Source organism: Macrobrachium nipponense, chromosome 20, assembly GCF_015104395.2.
Source record: "Macrobrachium nipponense isolate FS-2020 chromosome 20, ASM1510439v2, whole genome shotgun sequence".
Classification (NCBI taxonomy): Eukaryota; Metazoa; Arthropoda; class Malacostraca; order Decapoda; family Palaemonidae; genus Macrobrachium; species Macrobrachium nipponense.
In genome coordinates, this window is record NC_061089.1 from 27,177,840 (window position 1) to 27,201,882 (window position 24,043).

Genomic DNA, 24,043 nt, shown 5'->3' on the forward strand with positions numbered 1-24,043 from the left:
TCTCTCTCTCTCTCTCTCTCTCTCTCTCAAGAATTAATACATAACATGTGCTACAAAAAGCGTACAATCAGTCAAAATTATGTGTAAACAACAAAAACAATTATATGAACACTTGAACTATATGCTTCAAAACACAAAAAAACAAAAAAGTGAACATAGCAGAATTATAAGCTTCAAAGAAAAAGTGGACATACTGGAACTATATGCATCAAAGAAAAAAGGAAGTCGAGAACATTCTTGGAGATTTCGGTTTTCACTCTAATTTGTCAAAGTAACCCTTTGTCGTCGGTGGAGCCATCGACTTGAAAGCAGCTGTTCCTTGTGAAATAAAGTTAAAGTTCTGAAAAGTTGTTACTCTTAACTCAGACTACTTCTTTTAGCAAAATATTAGTTTCTTATTGATCCAAATATTATGCTTCGCAAAGCATGTATCAGAAATGCTCTCAATCAAATCAATATGAAAACCCTGATGCTCTCAATGAGCTACATGATTTCACACACACACACATCCAGCAAGACAAAACATACAGAAAAAAAAGTGAAGGCTATGTTGACATTACACGATTACTCAGTACCATGATGTACAGAAAGAAGCCCTGCACCGATTGTCTCCTGGAATGCCAAAACGAGATTAACAGGAACTTTTAGGAAAGCATGTCAACGGTATATTGTCTATGTAGCATCCTAACATTCTTTTTTAACCAGCGACGTTTACGACAGCGCTCATCAGAGATCAGTTTACCGTCAGTATAAAAGAAAATGGCTGACTAAGCTACGTAGCATTACAGGACGATTATCAATCTGTACGTGATGAAAGTGCGACGAGAATGGCATTACAAAACGAGTCAAACCATCTGCTCCTTCGAACACAAAAATGGGTAGAAAAGTTTACTTCATGCGACATTTACACGTTTATCGTTTTGAGTCAGCAATACTAATCACGTACATCTTATCCTTGTATCTATTTTACGTAGATAATTTTTGGGTATTTCAAACGAAGGAGAGTCACATTAAGTAATGGCCTTACATAAAAGTTTAAATAAATTACAATAAGGGCATAAAAGGATGCAACACGTTATCAGATAAAATATTATATAAATTTTCTTTATCAAGGAAAAGTTAATTTCCCATTTTAAAACAAATGTTCACAATACAACATAAAGAGATGTGCATAAAACGTCCAAACATGCCAGTGAAATGGAAAACAGCAATCTAGTAATAAAGAGATAATCATTACAAGGACGATATCCAACAGAGAGCGCCTTTCATATTGGGTTAACCTTTCACGAATTCAATAGAGCTTCACTCATAGACAATGTCCTAGGAATGATAAATTACCACGTATTATTAACTAGATATGTTCCATTAATTTCCAAGACAGCCATCTATGATAAACTAAACGTTTTCCGAATGGAGCCAAATTCCTGACATTTATCAAGACTACCGATGACATTCACCAATTCTAAGTTTTGTAACGGCCACAATGGTCTCAGAATACCCTATTTACTAACTCATTTGTAATCGATTGTCACGGAAAGCCTTGAAATTAGAGAGGAAATGAACGGAGAAAGGCTTATTTCTGGGACTATAAACCTCTCTATGAATTTCTTAATAGTCCTACCGTTCTTCCAAGGACCTATTATTTTCTGTAGTCTTCGTTTTAAGAAGAACTTTGTATTCCTCAGATCAGTCAGACCCGAGACTATTTCTTCTTCTTTCGGTTACTGGCTTTCGGAAATCTCCTCCTACTTCTGATATTCCAGAAACTTCAAATCTTTCTCTCTTTAAGAGGCTGAGGTTCTATCACTTCTTTCGTGGTTAAATACCGCCACTCTTTCCTGGCATTTTCTTCCGTACTGGGCTAGGAACGGGTACTAGGTCCCCTTATCACTAACATTTCCTTAACAAAATTATTCAGTCGCATCACCATCTTGTATTTACAATGGCATTCCAAAGGGGGTGTTTTCTGTATACCGACAATCCTTGTCTAGAATGACGTTACTGGCCCCTTTCTTTCTTTCTTTCTTTCTTTCTTTCTTTCTTTCTTTCTTTCTTCATTCAGTCACTCAAATACACGTCTCCCTGTCGTACTTTATCTTGTCGGGAGCTGTTCAGTAACCAGTATATTTCAGAAGGGTAGCGTTAAAATAACTCTAAAAGCCGACGCAAAATTTTAAAAACAAAAAAATAAGACATCTTTCCTCCTTTAACTTTATTAAAACGAATGAAAAAAATTTCATAAGTAAACGCGTACACTTATAAAAAAAAAACAATAGAAGTTTCATTGTAAAAAAAAAAAAAAAAAAAAAAAAAAAAAAAAAAAAAACAAAAAAAAAAAAAAAAAAAAAAAAAAAAAAAAAAACTATAACATCTTATATTTCAAAGATAAAAAAATAATTCGTAAATGAAGCACACCCAAAGTTACATACCCCTGTGATCTATGGCAACTCTAAAGCCCTTCGAAGCCTAAAAGAACGTGGGTGAAGAAACAAACAGGCCAGGAAGGAGACAGTAACCTGTAGAATATGGATTAAAAAATGATTGGAAACAGAGCAATATCCTGTTTGTCTGAATAATCCATTTTGATAAATGATGTGACGTTCGGTTTTCGCGTCAACTGAAGGAGGAAATAGAAGTTATAAAGCTGCTGCAGAGGATTGTTATTGCATATTTTTCCTTGATTCGGCAGCAAATAAAGAAAACGTTCGCGATATTACAAATGAAGCAGCAGATTCCGTATCACATAGCCTCATCATCTCCACACAGAAGGTCAAGTTTTTGGTTTGGTTTTTTTTTTTTTTTTTTTTTTTAGCATGATCACGTGAACAAAAAATTATGAGCTAACTTTCAATGACTAAAACAAAACATTTGCTAACTTTGAATAACTAAAGCTATCAAATTTTGTAAACTTTGAATGGACAAAATGATGTTGTTGTGTGCCAGGTTTGACGCCAAAACCTGACTAAAGCTGGGTATTACGACTAGCAACAAGTGTTTCAGATTTTGGGAGAAATAAAATCCCAACTTTCGGGGACAAGGGGGCCTTCGGGGGTTGGACTGTTCAGCCTTGGCGTAGATGTGAATGAGAAGTTCTACAAGAGTCTCTTGTATATCAACCAGTCATATTTAACCAGACGAAGTTTTTTCACACCGGGTATAGCTGAGACAATACCAATGATTGAATGTGATCAATTGTGAAACGTGACATGAATCGGGACAGACGATATAATATCACACTTATATACCACAGAGTCGAAACCTAAGATTGAGTTTTACAATTTAAACGCAAGAAACATTACTAAAAACCTGACACGCACTGTGGGTAAAAAAAAATATGATAAAACTAAGAAAAAGCTCTCTCAGCACATAAAATTCCTCAAAAACATAAATATAACGCAAAAGCTGTCATTCAAACACTCATGGCAAAGTCTCTTTGTTTTTAACTGTCCAATCTGTATTAGAAAATACTCTAATTTCAGAGCAGTCATAAACTTTTTCACAACATAAAAGATTTAGAATAATTGACAATTTCTAATTTTCATGAAACGTTGAAAACATTACCAATTAAAACTCTAAGTTCTGAGAATAAATTAAATACTACCATTTCTACAAATCCATTCACAATTTTAGATCCCATCAAAATTTTACGAGTGCGCTTAGCAAAAATACTTTTTTCATTTAAATTATCTTTTTTTTTTCTTCTTTATTTGCTTGCTTATTGTATAATATTTGAAAAATACGATTAATACAAACCTATTCAGACTTTAAGATTTCCATCGAAATAAAAACCAAAGTATATTTTAAATATATATATATATATATATATATATATATATATATATATAATATATATATATATATATATATATATATATATATATATATATATATATAAAAGCATCAACTACAATGGACATTTTATAGTACCATCCTGCTGAAATAGGATGCATATTATTGGTACGTAAACTACAGACCGGGGAATCGGGATTTTTTTTTTTTTTTTTTTTTTTTTGATGAATGGGGTCAGGTGCTCAGGGCGCTGACAAGCATCTTGACTTTATCGATCCAACAGGCACTTGATCAACCAACCGACTGCTGTAAATATATTCCTATTATCCAAATCTATTAAAAAACCCTCAATGGGGCATTTTCCCAGCTTTTCCTCCCCTGTTTATAGATCATTCTCGAGTGGTGGCATAGACACACTGGATTTACATAGTACACGTTGTATCGAAATGTTAAGACGTAATTAACTGATGCTGCCAGATAAAATACAATGGTCATATATGCTCATTCAACTCCAGTTCTAATCGCCTTATTACAAAGATACATACAGTATTCATATCCCATTCATTCATCTCTCTATTTTTTTTCACACATCTAAAACAACCGCGTTTTCGGAAGTTATTGTTCCTTGTTGGCTTGTACTTCCAAAGCTCACGTTGCATATACAACAAGGATACAACTACACATTTCTGTTGACCATTTCACTACGACCCTCTTGAGAAACCACGAAGAGACAGTTAATACTGGTAATGTTGAAAATGAACTGTCACTGTAGTTCACCCTGTTAGAAAGAATTGATTTCATTTCACGTTCGAAAAACTCTCTATATATACATCCACCCTCAAAACAATTTGTTTTTATTGGCGTCCAAAAGCCGTGAATTGAAACACCAAAAAGCAGAGCATTTGAGTTTAGGTAGTACTGGAAGGTAGCAGCTGGCTGAGAGCCAAAAGTCAGACTACTTGAAGGGATCATTCAGCCAACTCTTCCTTTAGGGAAATCAATTGTGAATGCCGAATGTGAATGCTATGAAAAACGACCGAAGATGCAGAGATAAATTGTATGCGAGTACACGAGTGAAACGTGAACGGGTGTGAAATGTGCCAACGTGCGAAAGTGGAAACAAGGTTAAAGTATGTGAAAGATGTAATGAGAAAGCTACTAATGTGTGTGCTACCTCTTGGGTCACCACTAAACGATCTACTGTTGAAAAAATCTATCACACACACACACACACACACACACACACACACACACACAAACGGTCTTGAAACTTCCGAAGCTTCGACTCCTAATATTAAGACAGAGTTTCTGAGCTCAGTCTGTAGCTCACTAACTACGATAAACTGAATGATTTGCTTAATTTTTCACAATCGTGTTTGTGTACCTTGATCCGAGTGTCGTTTTAGGTTACGTAATATTCGAAACAAACAAAGCTGCAAGCTACAATTTAACTGCTTTGTTTCTATTTACTAAACCATAACTTTCGTGGGCAAATTTTTTCTCTATTAGTCGATAATTAAATTGTTTCTTTCACCTCATCCCGTCTACGATTCTTTCAGCTGATTCGCTCAAAAATATCCAAATTTACGAAAGAGTTTAGTTATATATGCACTTAGGTCACTGTAAATTTCATGCTTCACAATTCTCGTCACTATCTTTGTTTACCAGGTCAAAGGTCTATTTTTTTTCTTGAATTTTTAAAAATTATGGACAAAATATGTTAAGTCTCCAGCATCCCAACGCCGTGACACGGTTGCGGTATAATTAGTTTTCAAATTCTTATCTACAGATAACTGGTTTCAAGTGGCATAATCTGAGCTAAGCAAGGAGATGCCCTATCAATTAGCACCACAAAAAATGGGTGTACGATATGAATAATGACAATTATTACTGTTATATAAAGGGACTGTCGTGTAAAAACAAGGCACAAAACCTTGTAATAAACAACAAAAGATACAGCTCTGAAACAAGAGACCAAATGGATGATAAACAAGTGCTAAAGAAAAAACGTACACATGCGAACTATCAATACGAAAAAAAGGCGCGAGCGTGTACGTGTACACATCTGTGTGAAAATAACATTGTTCAAATGAGATAAAGAGTTTAGGAGGTTCATGGGAAAAAATAGCAGACAAAAGGCATGAGAACGTACGTAAATACGACTGAATCCTTTCTCAGTAGCTTAAGAGACCTTGGCAGTCTTACCATAATGTGGCGTCTTAGGATCCTCGCTGTTCTCTTAGTTTTCAAAGGTAAGATAAACCTTGGTTACGTTTATCCTGTTTACATTTCACATTTCAAGATATTTACCCGTGTAATGTCCGTCAACAGCCTGGTTTTATCGCATACGAATAGACACACTTTTCCTTATACAAACAGTTATAAATGGACTGTCTTCCTAGGCAACGCTGAACAAAATACACCCAATTGTAATCTCATCAAATCCTGGAATATTACCATTTACAGCCTCTCAATTGCCCTCTTAACGTCCTCAACAGTAGCTTTCACAAACATTCTCAAAATTACCCTGAATCTTCCACACTTACAATATCTAGAAGTAAATCATAAGAATCATCACTCCTTGACCCAGAACTGCATTCTCTTCACACCCTACATTCAGATATCCATCTGCTAATTAAAACTTCATCTCTGCCTTTAACTCCATGCAGAGCAGATTCTTATTACCAGTGCTGGTCTTAGTTCTTCCCCCTTTTTTAATTATATGAACGCTCTATCTTTTCTTGACTAACTTATCCATCCCCATGTACCAACGCACACAATCTTCCCTTTTGCCTGGCAACTGCATCTCAAATCATTATTTCCTTCATTCAATTTACCATTTCATCAACCATCACTTTAATCTTTTACGCCCGAACATTTCCTGTGACCTACTTTACGACACCATGGAATTTTCAACATTCTTCATTTAATCTTTCAATTTCTGTGATGCTAACCACAGCCCCTTTCTCATCCACTCTCTCATAATATGCTCTCCTTTCTGCTAAATTGAACTCATCTTGATTATCTCACTGCTACAATTTTCATAGTGCCTACCTATACAACTTGCACTTTCATCTATCGGAATTTTTGCTCCATCCAAACAATGATTGGTTAAACAATGAATGGTTATATACCCAGTCATTCCTCTTCTCATCTTGGTTTTCCAATTTTGAACTTGTATATATTCTAAAAAAAATTGCTCTATTTTCTCATTCTCAAGTGTACCTGTGCATATATTTCTTCGAGAGCCATGTATTTCCAGTCAAAACCCTGTCCAAACACGTTTCCATAAGACTATCCCCATCTACTCTGGGAATACCATACATACATACATATATATATATATATATATATATATATATATATATTTCTATATACATGTATTGTATATATATATATATATATATATATATATACATATGCATACAACAACAAATACCAAATTGTTTTCTTTAACGTATACCACCAAGGAAATTCTTTAAAATCATGGTTTCCAGACCTAAAAGTAAATTTCCATACTAACGTTATATATGAAATAAGATTGCAAATATTCAAGTAGCACAATACATCAAATGAAAACACAAGGAAATCTTTAGAATAAAAATAAGTGCAAAATAAAGTTGAGAAAGTGAATGGCTCCCGACAACAGAGATAACCCCCATCCACAGCACAGCTGCAAATATGAAAGCTCGTTTTAAGTTCCCATGGATTAGGTCTTTCAAAAAATCTAATAACTAAAGCCCTTCAAATAAACTACGCACTTCTGATTACATAACGGCTAGAATACTACACCAGACCTTAGGAAGACAAGACAGCCGTCACTTGTGAGAGGAAAAAAAAGCAGAATAACTCTGAGATAATGCAGTCGAGCAACTACATCTTCGTAAGAGCTGAGCTGAATATAAAATTTAGGCCAAAGGCCATGTACTGGGACCTATGAGGCCATTCAGCACTGAAATGGAAATTGCCAGTAAAAGGTTTGAAAGATGGAAAGAAGGAAAACCTTCCAGTTGCACTGTGAATCAAGTGCTAGGAGAGGGTGGAAAGTAAGATAAAGAAAGAGTATATGAAAGGAGGTACAGTAAAAGGAACGAAAGTGGTTGTAGCTAGGGACCGAAGGGACGCTGCAAAGAACCTTAAGTAATGACTACAGTGCACCGCATGAGGTCCACTGACGGAACTACCCCCTACGGGCCATCTTCGTAAGAATGGAGAGTTGTTTAAAAGGCACGAATTTTTTCACCTGCTACCAACTAGGCTCTACTATGAAAGTACAGTTGTTCCTAACTTCAAAGCGCCGATAAAGGGTAATAAATAAATAATAACAGAATTCATCCCATTCTACTAGCAGATAGGTCATTTACTCAAAACCTATTCATTTTCACTTCCTGTAAAAAAAATAACAAACATAAACAAAGCCTAAAAGCCCATACTGCTGAAAGTTATCGTTACTATCATTCACTTCTTTTCTCTGTAGCTTTAAAACTTCTGCGCCGAATTTTACGCCAGTACTCCTGCTAGTACTAATTAATATTCCTGAATTTACTGGTACCTACTGCCTTCATCTTAAAATGTTCCCTTTTCTATATCGCTGTGTCATAATGTCAATAAATTCAAGTCTATGATCACCTCTTTCTACAACTATATTTCTAAAGCTATAGGACTTTGAGCCCTGTAGCAGGACAGTTGATCTCAGCATCTTTCACCTTTTATCCTCTCAACATTCAACGTGAACACTTCACTTTCACTAAGGAGAACTGTTTCAACAATCCCATCACACATTGTACGTTTTACTTTCATACAAACTTCCTCTCTTCCCAAATCTGCTGGAGATTTCACACAAACATACCTGTGCCACCCATTCTGTGATTCACTTACCTTTCTCATCTTACCGTCATCCATCTAACTTCGATTTCTTTATCCAGTCTCTACAGCATCCTATTCCCATCCACAATTAACCCTGTATCATCTGCAAACAACGGCCATTCTACACTCCAACCACAGCTTTTTTTTTTATAAGCTTCTACCTTCATATTCTAGCCTTCTCCTGAATTTTCATATTATCTTATTCAAAGAAATGTCATAAAGCTTTGGAGACAAAAGCATACTCATCCGAGGATTACTTTTACACAAAACCAGCCATTTCCTGCTTACTTATTTTAGTACAAACTCGCCATTCGCCAAACATGTTTCTAATCACTCTAATACAAGTATACCACACCATACGCCTTCTGCCACCTTCACATTGCATCCTCACCAGTGCTTTCTCAAGCTATGACATTCAGTTCTTTTAACAGCATCTGCGACTTTAAGACACCTACACAACTAACAGCTACTCCATTTACCCACTGAGGACCCAGTTCCTCATCAGACACATCCTACACAAACTGGTCCGCCACTCAATCTATCAACACCAAATCAAAGCACTCCGCTTGTGATCTCAATGGTTGCTTTGAGATTAGGTTCCAACCCTTTCAGTCGTTTTCCCTAGACCTATACTGGACAAAGGTGCTGGAATGCTCGCTACACTGCCGCCCCTCATACCAAAATCATGGCGCCATCTTATTTACTAATTCTAATCTGCCATCTCAATATCTACATCTGTAACTTCCACGAATATTGAGCAGTCAACTCCTCCCCTCCCCCTCCCCTTACAAGAAGCTTTCATTTAATCAATCACCGTGAAATAAACAGTATATTCTGACCTTATCAATCTTATTGTAATAAATAATGAAGTGAGAGAGAGAGAGAGAGAGAGAGAGAGAGAGAGAGAGAGAGAGAGAGAGAGAGAGAAAATAAGTATGAATATTCCTGCGTTAACTCCAATTTCAGGAATCTACATTTTCCATATTCATATAGTTCAGGACGCTGGGCAGTTTGTATTTTTAACGTAACCAAGAATACATAAAACGACCATATTTTACATATCCATAATATATATATATATATATATATATATATATATATATATATATATATATATATATATATATATATATATATATATATAGAGAGAGAGAGAGAGAGAGAGAGAGAGAGAGAGAGAGAGAGAGAGTAGAGAGAGAGAGAGAGAGAGAGAGAGAGAGAGAGAGAGAGTAGAGAGAGAGAGAGAGAGAGAGAGAGAGAGAGCAAGGCCCTAAATCGAAATTCATCACTCGATTTTACCCTAAGCCGCCAGCAAAGTCTTCCTCTCCATCTCATAATCCACAATTATTGTTTCAACATTTGTTGATTTATTTGAATGACAAACAATGGCAAGACAGTGGAAATTCTGATATATTGTTGCATATGAGCTCTTATAAATAGAGTATATCAAAAGGTGATTACACCGAACAGAACGCGAGTCTACAAAGGGTTTCATATAAAAAAACTAAAAAGTTTAAAAGCGTTCATAAACATATTCATTTCCGTGAAAAGCTTGGACGAGTTCCCGTTCTCATATTCAAACATTTTCATTTGCTTTTTATAAAATTCAGTTTAATATACAGCAGCACCCAGTATTTTCGTCACTGAATCTACTAGTCCAACACTGAACACAAAAGGCTATGTAATATGGAACAAAATAAGTATATGTTTTTAAATCCTTCGTTGTTCATTTGAATGAATCTGAATCCCCTGGAATGACTTTTGTTTAGTTTCTCAAATGCTGCCATAAGCTCATCACTGCTTTAAAACCTTCGTATCTTCAGACTCTCTGGCTTCATGAAGCAAACACCCCCGCCTCTTTTTTCTGCCGTGTTCTTGTAACCCTCATGAAGGAAAGTCCACACTGATTCTGGGCGTTGTTGTAACTTTCAAGAGTCAAAGCCGCTGATATTTTTGAGACACTCTTGAAACCAAGCCCTCTGATTTTATATTTCGCTGTGTTCCTGTGATGTTGACAAACCCAACAACTTTGGGCGTTATTGTGGCATTCTTGAAGCAAAGCCCATCCATTTTCGGCGCTGTAATAATGCCTTCAGGGGGCAGAGCCCTCTGCTTCTAGGCTCTGTTAATCCCACTTGATGTGAATCCCACAGATAATACTAGTTTTTGGTGGTCCACATGAAGCAAAGCCCTTGATATTGAGAGTTGATGTGTTTCATAAACAAAACCCCACTTTTTTGGGACCTTCTTTTATCCCTCAAGAATCAAAGCTCCATACATTTGGCAGAGCCCGCTGATTTTGTATTTTGATGCTACCGACCTTTTTAGCCCCACGACATATAAAAGATTTTGCAAGCACGCTTGTGACGTCACGGCCTGAGACCTACTGAAATGACGCCACCTACGTTATATTTCCTAAAAATTTAAATACACAAGTCGTCACTTCACTTAACAGTATAAAGGAGCTACAGGTTTTGTAAGGGACGCCTTAATATGATAAAACCCTTTAATAGTAACAGAAAGAGCATCTACAGGTTGTGAGCATTCGCCAATGAAATAAGCTTAGTTATCCAATAATAAATTCTTAGCATTTGACAATAAGCGCTCAGACGAATATTAAGAATTAATTGGAGGGATAGTTTATCAAATAACAGAACTAGAGAAGTGCCTGGGGTGCAGCCGGTCGATGAGTTTGTTAGATGTGAGGTTCTCACTCTGGAAGTGGCTAGGCCATGTGATTGGAAGACAGGGAACATTACGAGATATATGGGATGGGTTGGTTGCCCTGGTGGAAGAGATAGAGGTTGGCCACAGGAGACGTGGCTGAGGGCAATGAGGCGGGAAGCAGGAGATGAGTGCTTGGGGAGACCTTGAGGGGTGAGCCCAGGACAGAATGTGATGGGGTGAGTTCATCGAGGCCCTGTGCATCCCCGTGGGTGCCACAGAATACGATTGACTGATCCAAAATCTGCATAAATTACAATGTCCAAATTCACTATGACAGGAGTAGTATTTTTAATTGAGAAAATGGAAAAATAATCTTAAATGATGCATATAAAAATATTACAAAAAAGTTATGCCTCTAAATGCAAAGCAACATAATTACCCTTGAGAAAAGAAAAAAAAATTTTCTTACAAGATTAATGCAAATAAACATCTCTTTAAAGGCACGACCAAATATACCTTGAATGTAGTGTCTCCGATACAAATATTCAGATATTCTCAGAGCCAAACTATTGTGTCGAATTCAGTATGAAAGTTGAATGATAACAAGTAATACTCAAAGATTGGCGCGACGGATCAAGTTTCAATATTACCACTGAGTGACTGAAAACCAAGATGAAAGTAGAAAGAAACTCCACCTCTCATTATTCTCATTTGTTTCCCGTCGCCAATAATGGCAGAATTATCCTCAAGCTGAAACCGAGCCTAAATAACGGGTTAAAAGGCTTTCTTTGAATGCAAACATAATTGTAACATAACTGAATGCAATCACAGAACAAGATTCTTTCATGTTAACATTACTGGTCGCTTCAAATGTTCAAGTTTTTATATAATCATAGAAAGATATTATTTCATGTTAGTATAACTACTAGTCACTTTAAATTTCCAGCCGTTTATATGTAATCATATAAGTAACAAGATTACTTCATGTTAATAAAAACATTTCATAAACAATTTTCAATCGTTATTTATGTAATCAAAGAACAAGATTATTTCGTGTTAGTATAGCTACTAGTCGCTTAAATTTTCACTATCACCAAACAGGCATTAAACACGTTCAAATTCTAACGACGGGAAACTGCGCGCCACTGAAATACAAATTTATGCGAAAACACTTTTCGCAAGTCTGAAGAACCAACTTTTGTAACGGTTTGTGTCATCGATAGTCCTAATATTTACTTCTGTTGGACCCACACATGAAACTTGTATTTTCATTCGTAGAATATCACGAAGAGATATATAAAAAAATATAAATATTACTACAATCGAAAAAGAACATCTAGAGAGGCATCAATTTTAATCCACGTTATTCCATCCTAATATTTATTTCTGTCGAACCCCCACATAAAACTCAAATTTTCACTCCTAGGATATCACCAAAAGATATAAAAAAATGCAAATATTACTACAATCGGAAAAGAACATCTAGAGAGGCATCAATTTTAATCCTCCAGTTATTCATTCCTACAAAGTATATTTGATGTCAAAACGAACAATTCACGTTTTCGAGAGACTACTCCACCATGCAGCTGCTGCTGACATGGATATAAATATGACTGAACAACAATGCAGAATATTCCAACGCCTGGATAACGCCTAACAAAATATCAAGCGCTCTCTATACGCTTTCTAGTCAAATTGGCTACACACTAACCTGCCTCTTCATTTTCGTATACATTTAGATATTCCAATGATCGAATCTTTATCAAAACCTTGATTGCTATAAAAGGGAAAAAAAACTTACATTTTTTAATAATCAACTATCAATTTAGAATGATTTTATCAACAGAATGTTCTCAGAAAAGGTCCGTAGGGGCTCTGGTCCAGGTGAGTCAGGGCACAGTGCCTGGGTTATGTTAGCATGTATTCAGAAAAGACGCACAAAAGACCCGGCCACGATAGACTGGGTTATGGGAAGTAGCCAAGTCGTAGGTAGCCAGGGTTTTATGCAGACTGTCTAACTGGTGACAGTCTTAACTGGACTTGATGTTGATATTTTCCCGTTGCCACAACAGCCCCAATTAGGACATATGAACTCGAGAGGATGTACAACGAAAAAAACATAAATTTTTACATCCGGCAATATCAAAATATTGGTTGGCGGTGCTTACTACCACTCTTAATGATAAAGAATTTACATATGAACTTAATAACGCATTTATATACGAACTTAATAAAAAAGTTTATATATAAATTTACTGAGACGGGGGAGCTTGACAAACTACACTTATGGAGGACTTTCATACCAACATGAGTCAACAATTTGCTCAAATACAATAACCGCGGTAATGACAATTACAGAAAATTCTAGTCATCCGTTCTAGACACCTCACAAAATCCTGTCGTACTACAGTACAAATCACAAAACCTACAGCCAACGCAGGTCCCCAATTCGGAGGATGAATTTCTCAAATAACAATAATAATCCATCCAGAATGAGATTAACAAAACACTCGAATAGGTTATCGCTCGTTGCAATACTCGTCCGTTCGGATATTAACGATACCGCGATCTCTCAGTACTGTGGAACATTCAAAATCTTCGGATATTAACGATACCTGCGATCTCTCAGTACTGTGGAACATTCAAAATCTCAAGAGTACTGTCAAGGATATATATGCTACTTACTTAACGACGGCTTCTCTCGAATTCAGTAAAAACTACACTGGCAATTCTTAAAACATCGTAGATTGGGAAAACGCAATGGCATTTACCTGAAAATAAAAAATATATATATTAACTTGCTGGCGTAAGATTTTATATATACATACATACACATACACACACACACACACACACACACACACACACACACACATATATATATATATATATATATATATATATATATATATATATATATATATATATATATATATATATATATATATATCAGCTATACGCCATTTTGATTTGGGATAGCAATCTTATCCAAAAATATTTCCTGAAAATCATGTGGCAAAAACTTGAATATCACACACACACACAACAACCCACCCCCCCCCCCCCCGGCCCCCCCGTTTTATTTGCCTGAAAGCAGATCATCGTATAAAAAAAAAAACTATTTCCGGTAGAAACTGATTTGTACCGTACTTGACTTTTTCCCTTTACAATTACAATTTTGTTCAAATATAATCTTATTCATTTTAAGTTATAATTTAAAGTTATATTTGCTGACATTACCAGGTATGCGAGGATTAAGGAAAATCATTTAAAGCTAATCTTGTGAACCTCAGCACCTCACATAGCTGACAAATGGAGTGAAATGTTATTAGCGTAGACGGTTAGGCTTCAACATGTTTCTAAAATACCTCTGATAGATTCAGGCGACTTTGAATTTCCACTGTGATTCCTGCCCAAAGGCACTGCAAACGAGAAAAGGAGAAAATTGAGATAATAAAACACCAGGAGCCGATGTTTTACGTCCTTACGCATGCCTTGAAATACCACAGATGTTCGCGTGTCATTCCATCTCACTCAAATTTCCATTCTCCCTGATTCCCAGCTACATCAACGCCATGAAAGATGAAAAATGTGGGCCTCGCACATCATCCATCCCTTCTGAAATGCACTGGGATCATTTTACGCGGACCGCCGTGTTTCACAGATTTAAACATAAAATTGGCTTGGCCTTGAGGACAGTAATCGTTATGATGCCAAAAAAGAAAGGAAATAAAAAGGATTCAGTCAATAGTAGTAAAAATAAAAATATCAAAATGTTTTGTCCAATATTATACTGGTCTGCATATCACTTCGTATAATTTCAAACGACTCGATTAAAGAAAAAAGAAATATCCAACACCGAAGGTTTTTACAGAACCCACCTGCCTGTAATGCTGAAATACGAATCGTATGAATTCACAATAAGAACAGTTTTCTACACCTGACGGCATTTAAATACATTCGCCTGTCTGTAATACCTAAGAACAACCAGGAACTGCTGAAATAGAACCCATATGAATTCAGAAGATAATTTCTTAATCCCGTACAATACTTGAATGAATCTACCTGTCTGTGATACTTGATAATCAAGTAATACAGATTAATACAGATGTATGAACTATTCGACTGCCGAATAGAAACGGTGTCCTTCCCCTTAACTTTCCATATGAACTGAATTGAATACAGTATTTAGCCAAAGGCCAAGCAATTGGACCTACGAGGTCATTCAGCGCTGAGACGGAAATTGAGTGTAAAAGGTTTGAAAGGTGTAACAGGAGGAAAACCTCAAAGCAGTTGCACTATGAATCAATTGTTAGGAGAGGGTAGAAAGTAAGATGGAAGAGAAAGAAAATGAAAGGAGGTAAAGTAAGATTAACGAAAGGGATGGCAGCTGCAGCTAGGGGCCGAAGGCACGCTGCAAAGAAACTTAGGTAATGCCTACAGTGCACCAAATGAGGGTGCACTGATGGCCCTATACCCACCTACGGGGAACTTTCCATATACATCAGCAGTTGTAACTCTTGACAGCGAAGCATATAACTAATAAATACTCAGCCTACTTACGACATCGACAAACGCCCCATGAAGAAAAAGGAAGAGGCAAAAACTCAACGAGAACCAGTCGCTTTTGTCCTATACCGTGGCTCTGCAGCGACTGAAATGGATTCTGAAATTTTCACTTTTATTCATGGTTTCTTTTTTTTCCAAATCGTATGATGAACATAAAAGGGGAAAAAATGTTGCTCGTTGCGTATTTCTGCTCTGCGAGGAATAATTTCGCTTTGCCTTTATTTTAATTTCGCATCAACCTCCAGCAACTCGCGGTATTTAGCCGGAACAGAAAACCATTGTTCAAATAAAAGAGTAAAAGTGAAAACACAGCAGAACAAAAATTCCCACATATCTTTTACAAGTGACAACCTGTCAAGAGAACAAGAATGCAAACACCGACAACTGTAAACATTACGAAATTAACAAAACTGTAGACAGGTGAGCGTGAAAACTTGAATGTCATCCACCATATCTACGGTCATGTCCTATACCGAATGCTCAACTTCTATGACTTCCTAACTTTCCTGGTATACGATTTCCTCCGAAATCCTGTGAAAATCCGAACAGGAAATAAAATCAAGAATTTTTCTCCTTTATCTCACCACCGGGTTTCGATCCTAGGTTGCCAAGAAAATTTCGTTCAAAATTACAATTCTGATGAACAGCGAGTAAGTAAAGGGCCGATACCAAGCCATTGGACAATAACTGTGTTCAAAGAAAACATGAATTTCCTTTAGAATTACAAGACAGGTACCTGGTTTCCTCGATCCAAAACCATGACAGAAAAAGGACTTTGTGATGTGAATAACTCTCCAAAAAAAAAGGAAAAACTGCACAATTTTCAGACTAAAAACCACGAGGAGGGAATGACCAGGACCCACTCAGTCCTGGGAATGACGTAGAGGGAATTCACGCCGACGCTGACTGCTGAGATGAATATAATTTAGGCCAAAGGCCAAGCACTGGGACCTATGAGGTCATTCAGAACTGAAACGGAAATTGACAGTATAAGGTTTGAAAGGTGTGACAGGAGGAAAACCTCAAAGCAGTTGCACTATAAATCAAGTGTTAGTAGAGGGTGGAAAGTAAGAAGAAAAAGAACATGAAAGGAGGTACAGTTTAAGGAACGAAAGTGGTTGCAGCTAGGGGCCGAAGGCACGCTGCAAAGAACCTTAAGCAATGCCTACAGTACACCGCGTGGTCCACTGACGGCACTACCCCTCTAAGAGGGACGCTGACTACTGCATGCGGGAATAACTTGAGCAACGCAGGAGTACACCTGATGGCGCGAACCTTTTTGTGACTACGATTATGAGCGACTCATTTCCATCTACGTTTTAACAATCACGAGGCGCCGTATTTAGAATCTTGATGAGATAAGGTATCCGTAAATAAAAGTTGAAACCGATGATAACCGGTGACCTTGAGGTAACAAATGGTATTATTACGTAAAAAAAGGAAAAATTGATTTCTGAAAATTGTAATTTAGTCTGGTAACATGTTCACGAAAGCGAATCCCTCGAGAGAAGATAAAAAAGAAAGATGACGTTCGTAAAAAGTCTTTTAATATGAGATAAGACGTGGGATTTGACAATAACCTGAGGAAATATGAGAGTATATCAAAGCTTTTTCTACAATATTAGAGGATAAGTATAACTTCTCCTCGAAGTCCTTCTGATTAAGATTATATAGAGCCTAGTTGTCATCTATTAGAAAGGCCTTTAACTTGCTAAATCCGACTGACAAACCAGCCAAGTAATGAACATGTTACTGCCTGGCATTCATTAGTGGTCACCTATTCAAATGATGACTGAGCTCATCCCAGCTCTCTGTGCAAGACATACCCATTAAAAAATCAGTCTCGGTATCTTGGTCAGTTACTGCTGCAGTGTGGGGTCTGTGGTGGGAGGTTGAAACCAACGTTCTTTAGAAGATTGAATTTCAAGTCAATGACCCCTTTGGTGTGCTTGTTCCATGGGAATAGGTTTCATCAACTGAAATAAAATAATTAAATTCATATGTATACATCACTTATACACACATGCACACACAGGCTTTATCTAAAAACACCCTGTCTACATTCAATCTATTTAATTTTGGCTTCATAAATGACCTAATGAAGTGATTGATTCGTATATATAAAACTGGGTTGCACAACAAAGTTCCTCGACCCCAAAAACTAATATGAGCTAAAACGAAAAATTAATCAACACATGAATTGCCTCAGCCACTTTTGGGTCTGGGAGCTTACACTGACTCCTCTTGATGTGATAAAGACGGTATCATAATTGTATAATCTTCAGTACTAATGTTATTTCTCGCTTTATATCCTACAGGTGGGCACTGCCTGAATGCCAACAGGCACTTGGCTGCCTTTGGACTTCCAGATACGCCGATTGACATCATCGGAGGAGAAGTAGCTGAGCATGGAGAATTTCCTTATCAAGTAAGCACACGGATACTGAGAGAGAGAGAGAGAGAGAGAGAGAGAGAGAGAGAGAGAGAGAGAGAGAGAGAGAGAGAGTTTTCTTCATTGAGTAAACAAGAATACACACACGCACACACACAAGAACCATTATATACATGTATATTAATATATGATATCTATATATATATATATATTATACATATATATAGAGAGAGAGAGATGAGAGAAGAGGACCGAGAGAGAGAGAGAGAGAGGAGCTGAGAGAAGAGAGAGAGAGAGAGAGAGAGAGTTAGTTTCATTCATTGGGTAAACAAGCATATACACCCACACCCACACACACAGACATATATATACATGTATATATATATATATATATATATATATATATATATATATATATATATATATAGAGAGAGAGAGAGAGAGAGAGAGAGAGAGAGAGAGAGAGAGAGAGAGAGAGAGAGAGAGAGAGAGAGTCTGTGCACATTGATACATACGTAATTAACCTTCACATTATATTCCCTGAGATTACTCGCATAGAAATCAAGAATGAAACTGATATTCATTCTACTCTTCAACGTTCTCAAAATCTAGCTTAAGCACTGAGGCGATATTGTACTTGTCTTTATTATATTTCACTACAGTCTACTGTTTACCTTAAAGTTAAAGAGGTAGCTCTTGCTGCTTTCTTCATTCTTTTTTTCCATTCGGCCTTTGGCAAGAAAAGGGCGTTTGTCCAGTGGTTCTTGAATTGGGGAGCAATTTCCAGGGAAGGCTCGAGCCCTCGCGAAAAATACAAAAATCTCTAATTATATTAGTTATTCGTTTCCTATAGTCTACTACTCTAGTTAGACTCTTTGGGTTTACCATGTTTTGTAATTATTTACCTCCCTCCCTATGCATCGAAACCCTTCTCTTCTATTGTTTTTTTTTTCCTTTAAATCTGGGAGGGAATCATCCTCATAGATGCAAGAGGGGGCGTGGAGAGAAGGACCAACTCTTAGAGGGGCGTGGTAATAAAAAGTACAAGAATCACTGCGTTAGTCTGTCCCAGCCGCCAGTCACATCTGAAAAAAGTCGCCAATTTTAATCCACGTTTTATTTGTCTACAGAAAAAATTTACTACCCTGAACTTCATTTATGTATGACAGTTATTGGATAGATTCTTTCAACACCCTAAGGACGGCTGGATCACGGTTCCAAAATGCTAAGCTTATTTTCACTTCCCATGCGAACAAGCATGCACCAATACGCTAAGGAGGCTATGTTACATCATTTCCCCAGACTGTAAAGTTGTAAGATTAACATATATCCTGAAAGGAAATGCTTGGTATTAAAGAGAACAGAGCACCGAATTATTATATATATATATATATATATATATATATATATATATATATATATATATATATATACATATACATATATATATATAGATATATATATATATATATATATATATATCTATAGATATTGTATAATTATATATAATATATATATATATATAATAGTAAAAATAAATAAAAACTAAGCCTTACATAGAAGGATACTGGGCTTAAGACAGGCCACGCAAAAGGTAATTTTACTACCGTCAATTAATTATGCAAGAGTCCAGACCCCATTCAAATAAATTCAAGTCCACAAAAAATAAATATCTCAGAAAACATCTAATCAAGATAAGAACATACTCAACATACAGTGCTCAGAATCCAGGCATCATCTAAAAATGCTAGTAAATCCACACTATACGTAATCAAGAAATAACACAATATAACTGGAATCAGGAACCGCCTAATCAATTAACATACCCCAATATACCCAGAAATATTATCAAGTCTAACTAATGCAGAGAAATAACCTAACATTGCCGAATCTGGACCGCGTCTAACATGGACTTAAAAAACCAAAATACCTCTAATCCAGACTATGGATAATCAATACATAAAAAGTCCCTTTTCTCCAATGCAGGCTACAGCTAATTAAGACAGGCACTCAACCCAACATAACTGGAATACTGACTATGTCAAATCAAGACAAAAAATCCCGCTAACCCAAAATCCGTACCATGTGTTACCAACAATGTATATCAATAACCCAACATTTTTTAAAACCTGGACAAGAAACGTAAATGACTTATCTGGATTCCAGAAATCATATAAACCTAGAACATGGCCCGTGCCTAATCGGTGCATGCAAATATCCCACATTTCTGGAATACAGACCATGTCTAATCAGTACAAATAAAAATTCCACATACCTGGAACATGGATCCTGGACCATTTTTAATCAATACTCACAATTACCCCACATATCTGGAATATGGATCGCATCTAATCAATGTATGTATATACCACATCCCTGGAGGATGTATCCTAGACCATGTCTAATCGATACTAGCAAATATCCAACATATCTGGAATATGGACAGCGTTTCTTATATATATGTATATATATATATATATATATATATATATATACATATATATACATATATATTTACTTACCCGGAATACCGAGAAATCGGACTATGTCTAATCAGTGTGCGCAAACATCTAACATACATAGATGTCCCACATACCTAAAACATAGACCTTGGACCATTTCTAATCAATAAACACAAATATCCCACATACCTGGAACATGGCCCATGTCTAACCAATAAACGTACATGCCCCACAAACTTACATGGACCCTGGACCATTTGCAATCAATACATGCAAATATTTGGAATACACACCATGACTTACCACTGCGAGCAAATATCTCACATACCTGGAATATGAGCCATGTCTATACTCTTTTTTCCATCTGTCCATCCGCCTGTGGTGTTTGCGCATGGCAACACTGCGTCCCGGGCTTTAAATAATATCCTATTTCGAATATTAACGGTGTTATTCGCATACAGTAAATTATTAAAATACTTTTCAGTCGCAAATGTATACCCAGATATCCTTTTATTTACCTAAAACTTACACATAGCGTAACTATTTAAAGCCCGGGATGCAGTGTTACGATGCGCGACCACCGCAGGCGGATGGATAGATGGAAAAAAACAGAGTATAGTCAATGTATATTAATAACCCAACATACCCGAAATCTGACCCATGTTGAATCAAGGCGCATGACTAACCTGACATACCCGTAATATGGACCACTTCTAATCACTACATATAAAAAATAATACTTACATCAAACCGCTAAAAAAAAAAACAAATATCAAACAATTTCGAAATACAATGACAACAGTTCAAACCAAGTCTCTGGATTTAATTTAAATGACTAACCCATTAAAACTAGGAAGAGTAAAAAGCTATGACACGACTTCAATTACCGAGTCAAAACTCAAATCGAGCAACTACACACTTTACCGTTAATGGAAATATGCATCATGAAAGGTAAAAGGTTATGCTTTCACGAATGAAAAAAAAAACGTAAACATTTACCCTTGCTCGTATTAAATTCCCGATTTGACTGCCATTCCCACTCATAATCAAATGGTATCTATGACGTTCCAATACCATTTTCTACCTGAATTTGAACAGACTTTTTCCCACTCAAATAAAAATCTTGTTAAAGGATTAAACTTCCTTTCTTCTCAATGGTACAAATGCGTTCGTATAGCCCTACAAATGACAAGCATTTTCATAAGTAAATAACAAGCATTTTCATAAGCAACTTAGAATGTAAAGACAGAAGAAACAGATACTTACAAATCTTAGGAGTAAAACATAGGAAAAGGGAACTAGAATTTCCCAACAGGACCTAACATGTATAATAAAACTATAGTGAGAGATATTACCTCATACCCGAGCCTACTATCTATGCTGTAGGAATACTTGGGAAAAAAAAAAAGTTCAGTTATATAACGAAACCTGTAAATCTCTAGGCAACATTCAAGTAATTCTTGTTCGTTCTCGCTTTCAATTTTTAAAAGGAAAATATTTAGAGAAGTCGTCGGTATCGTTTTAATGCATGCAGCTATACCATAAACAAAACAGCACAAGAGAACATAGTTCACCTATCTTTAATGTTTCAAGTTTTTCGTAAAAAAGAGGCGTTTGACCACTTAGGTAAATTCATGTAGGTCGTAATTTTAAAATACAATTTCGTCACTTGGATTTTAATACTCATATATTTTCCAAATAAAAAAAGCAGAGGATAGGGATGTTAAGGTCTTGAACGCTGTTGGCTAATCAGTGAGACTGGAAAATCCGTACAAAATAACAGGCATCACAATGGCAAGGGAAGCTTTTAACTCTAAAATCATAATCAATATAGAGAATTAATGATGACTGTTAAAACCAGGGTTACATCACCTACTCATCACACAATTCAGAGGCTGAACAAGAACGACGCATAAGGATCACAGGCACTCACTCGAAAACAAATTGTTGGGAAATGACCTTGAGAGAGAGAGAGAGAGAGAGAGAGAGAGAGAGAGAGAGAGAGAGAGAGAGAGAGAGAGTGCTTGCGGAAATGACCGAGAGGCAAAAGAAATGCTGGCTCGGCCAAAGCAAGATTAAATGATTTCTCTGTTTACGACATCGATGTCCGAAATACATTAAGGTACTGAATAACTTAGATTATGACTGAATGTTGTACACTGAATAAAGGAAACATTCACTTAACCAATCGACGCTTTTATGATTGCTTTCACAGCTTGTATTCATACAGCGAAAAGAGAGTGAAACATTTGAAATTTAACCAACTAACGATTTAACAGAAAATTGAGGAATGATGTCAAAATATAGAAAAATTAACATGGTGCTTGCCAAAGATAATCTGCCAAGTGGCCGAAAACTAATGCTCATGGGTATACCAATGGAAAATATAGTCAACTATCACATAGATTTCCTAGATCTTCATACAACATGATGATTGATAAATGTTTCTGATGTCAAAAAACTGGTTTGAAGATATGCACAACGAAATTTAAAAAGAGGAATCTTGTTAGTCTTAAGAGAAATAGTGTAGGTTCACTGTCATTACTATAACAACTAGAGGAGAGCATTCGATATTATCTGAATTTATTTTTATAACGCAAGAGAATAAGTTGGTTCAGCCAAATACATGAATAAATGCACGAAAAAAATTACTTTTATCTAATCATTTTTTTAAAGAGTAGCTGCGAGTACTGTCTGAAAACTGGTTCAAAACAAGGCAGTTACATTACAGCTTTTAATCAATTATATAAAATAACTGGTAATGAATGTTATCTGCATGCGTGCATTACCTTGAAATCCTTAATGCATTACCTTCAAATCCATTTAATACAGATTGCTGTTAAAAACTTTCCCATCCCATTTCTATAATAATGTTAAAATCCAAAATCGTTGAACTCACGTTACATTTGCCTTTGCTCTTAAAAAATATATTTCCACAGGTCTCTGTTCAACACAAGGGAATCTTCGGGCAGATCCACGTTTGTGGAGGCTCCATTCTCAATGAAATGTACATACTGACTTCTGCAAATTGTATCGAAAGGTAAGTCATAACCAGATCAGCGCATACATTTATTACAACCACCAAATCAGCGTACGCTTTTATTAATACATGTAAAACACTTTCATTAATCCATGTTCCGAGAACCACAGAGAGAAATACACTACCTTCTTTGCATATCGAAATACCCGGCTGTGGAGAAAGGGAAATTGTAATACATAGAGAGTTAGCATAATTTCAAACAAACATTCGCTTGTCTCCGTGAGCGTGGAATTAAAATCCACAAAATATTCCCACAGT

At 36.3% G+C, this 24,043-nt stretch overlaps 1 protein-coding gene across 1 annotated transcript in view; it reads left to right on the forward strand.

The window, feature by feature from the left end:
- Positions 1 to 5,889: 5,889 nt before the first annotated feature.
- Positions 5,890 to 24,043, forward strand: part of LOC135220883 (trypsin-1-like) — a 23,794-nt gene continuing 5,640 nt past the window's right edge. The window contains exons 1-3 of the mRNA XM_064258495.1: positions 5,890 to 6,041; positions 18,210 to 18,319; positions 23,685 to 23,785. Of these exons, the coding sequence (XP_064114565.1) occupies positions 5,930 to 6,041; positions 18,210 to 18,319; positions 23,685 to 23,785 (323 nt within the window). The 5' untranslated portion in view covers positions 5,890 to 5,929. The remainder of the gene's footprint in view (positions 6,042 to 18,209; positions 18,320 to 23,684; positions 23,786 to 24,043) is intronic.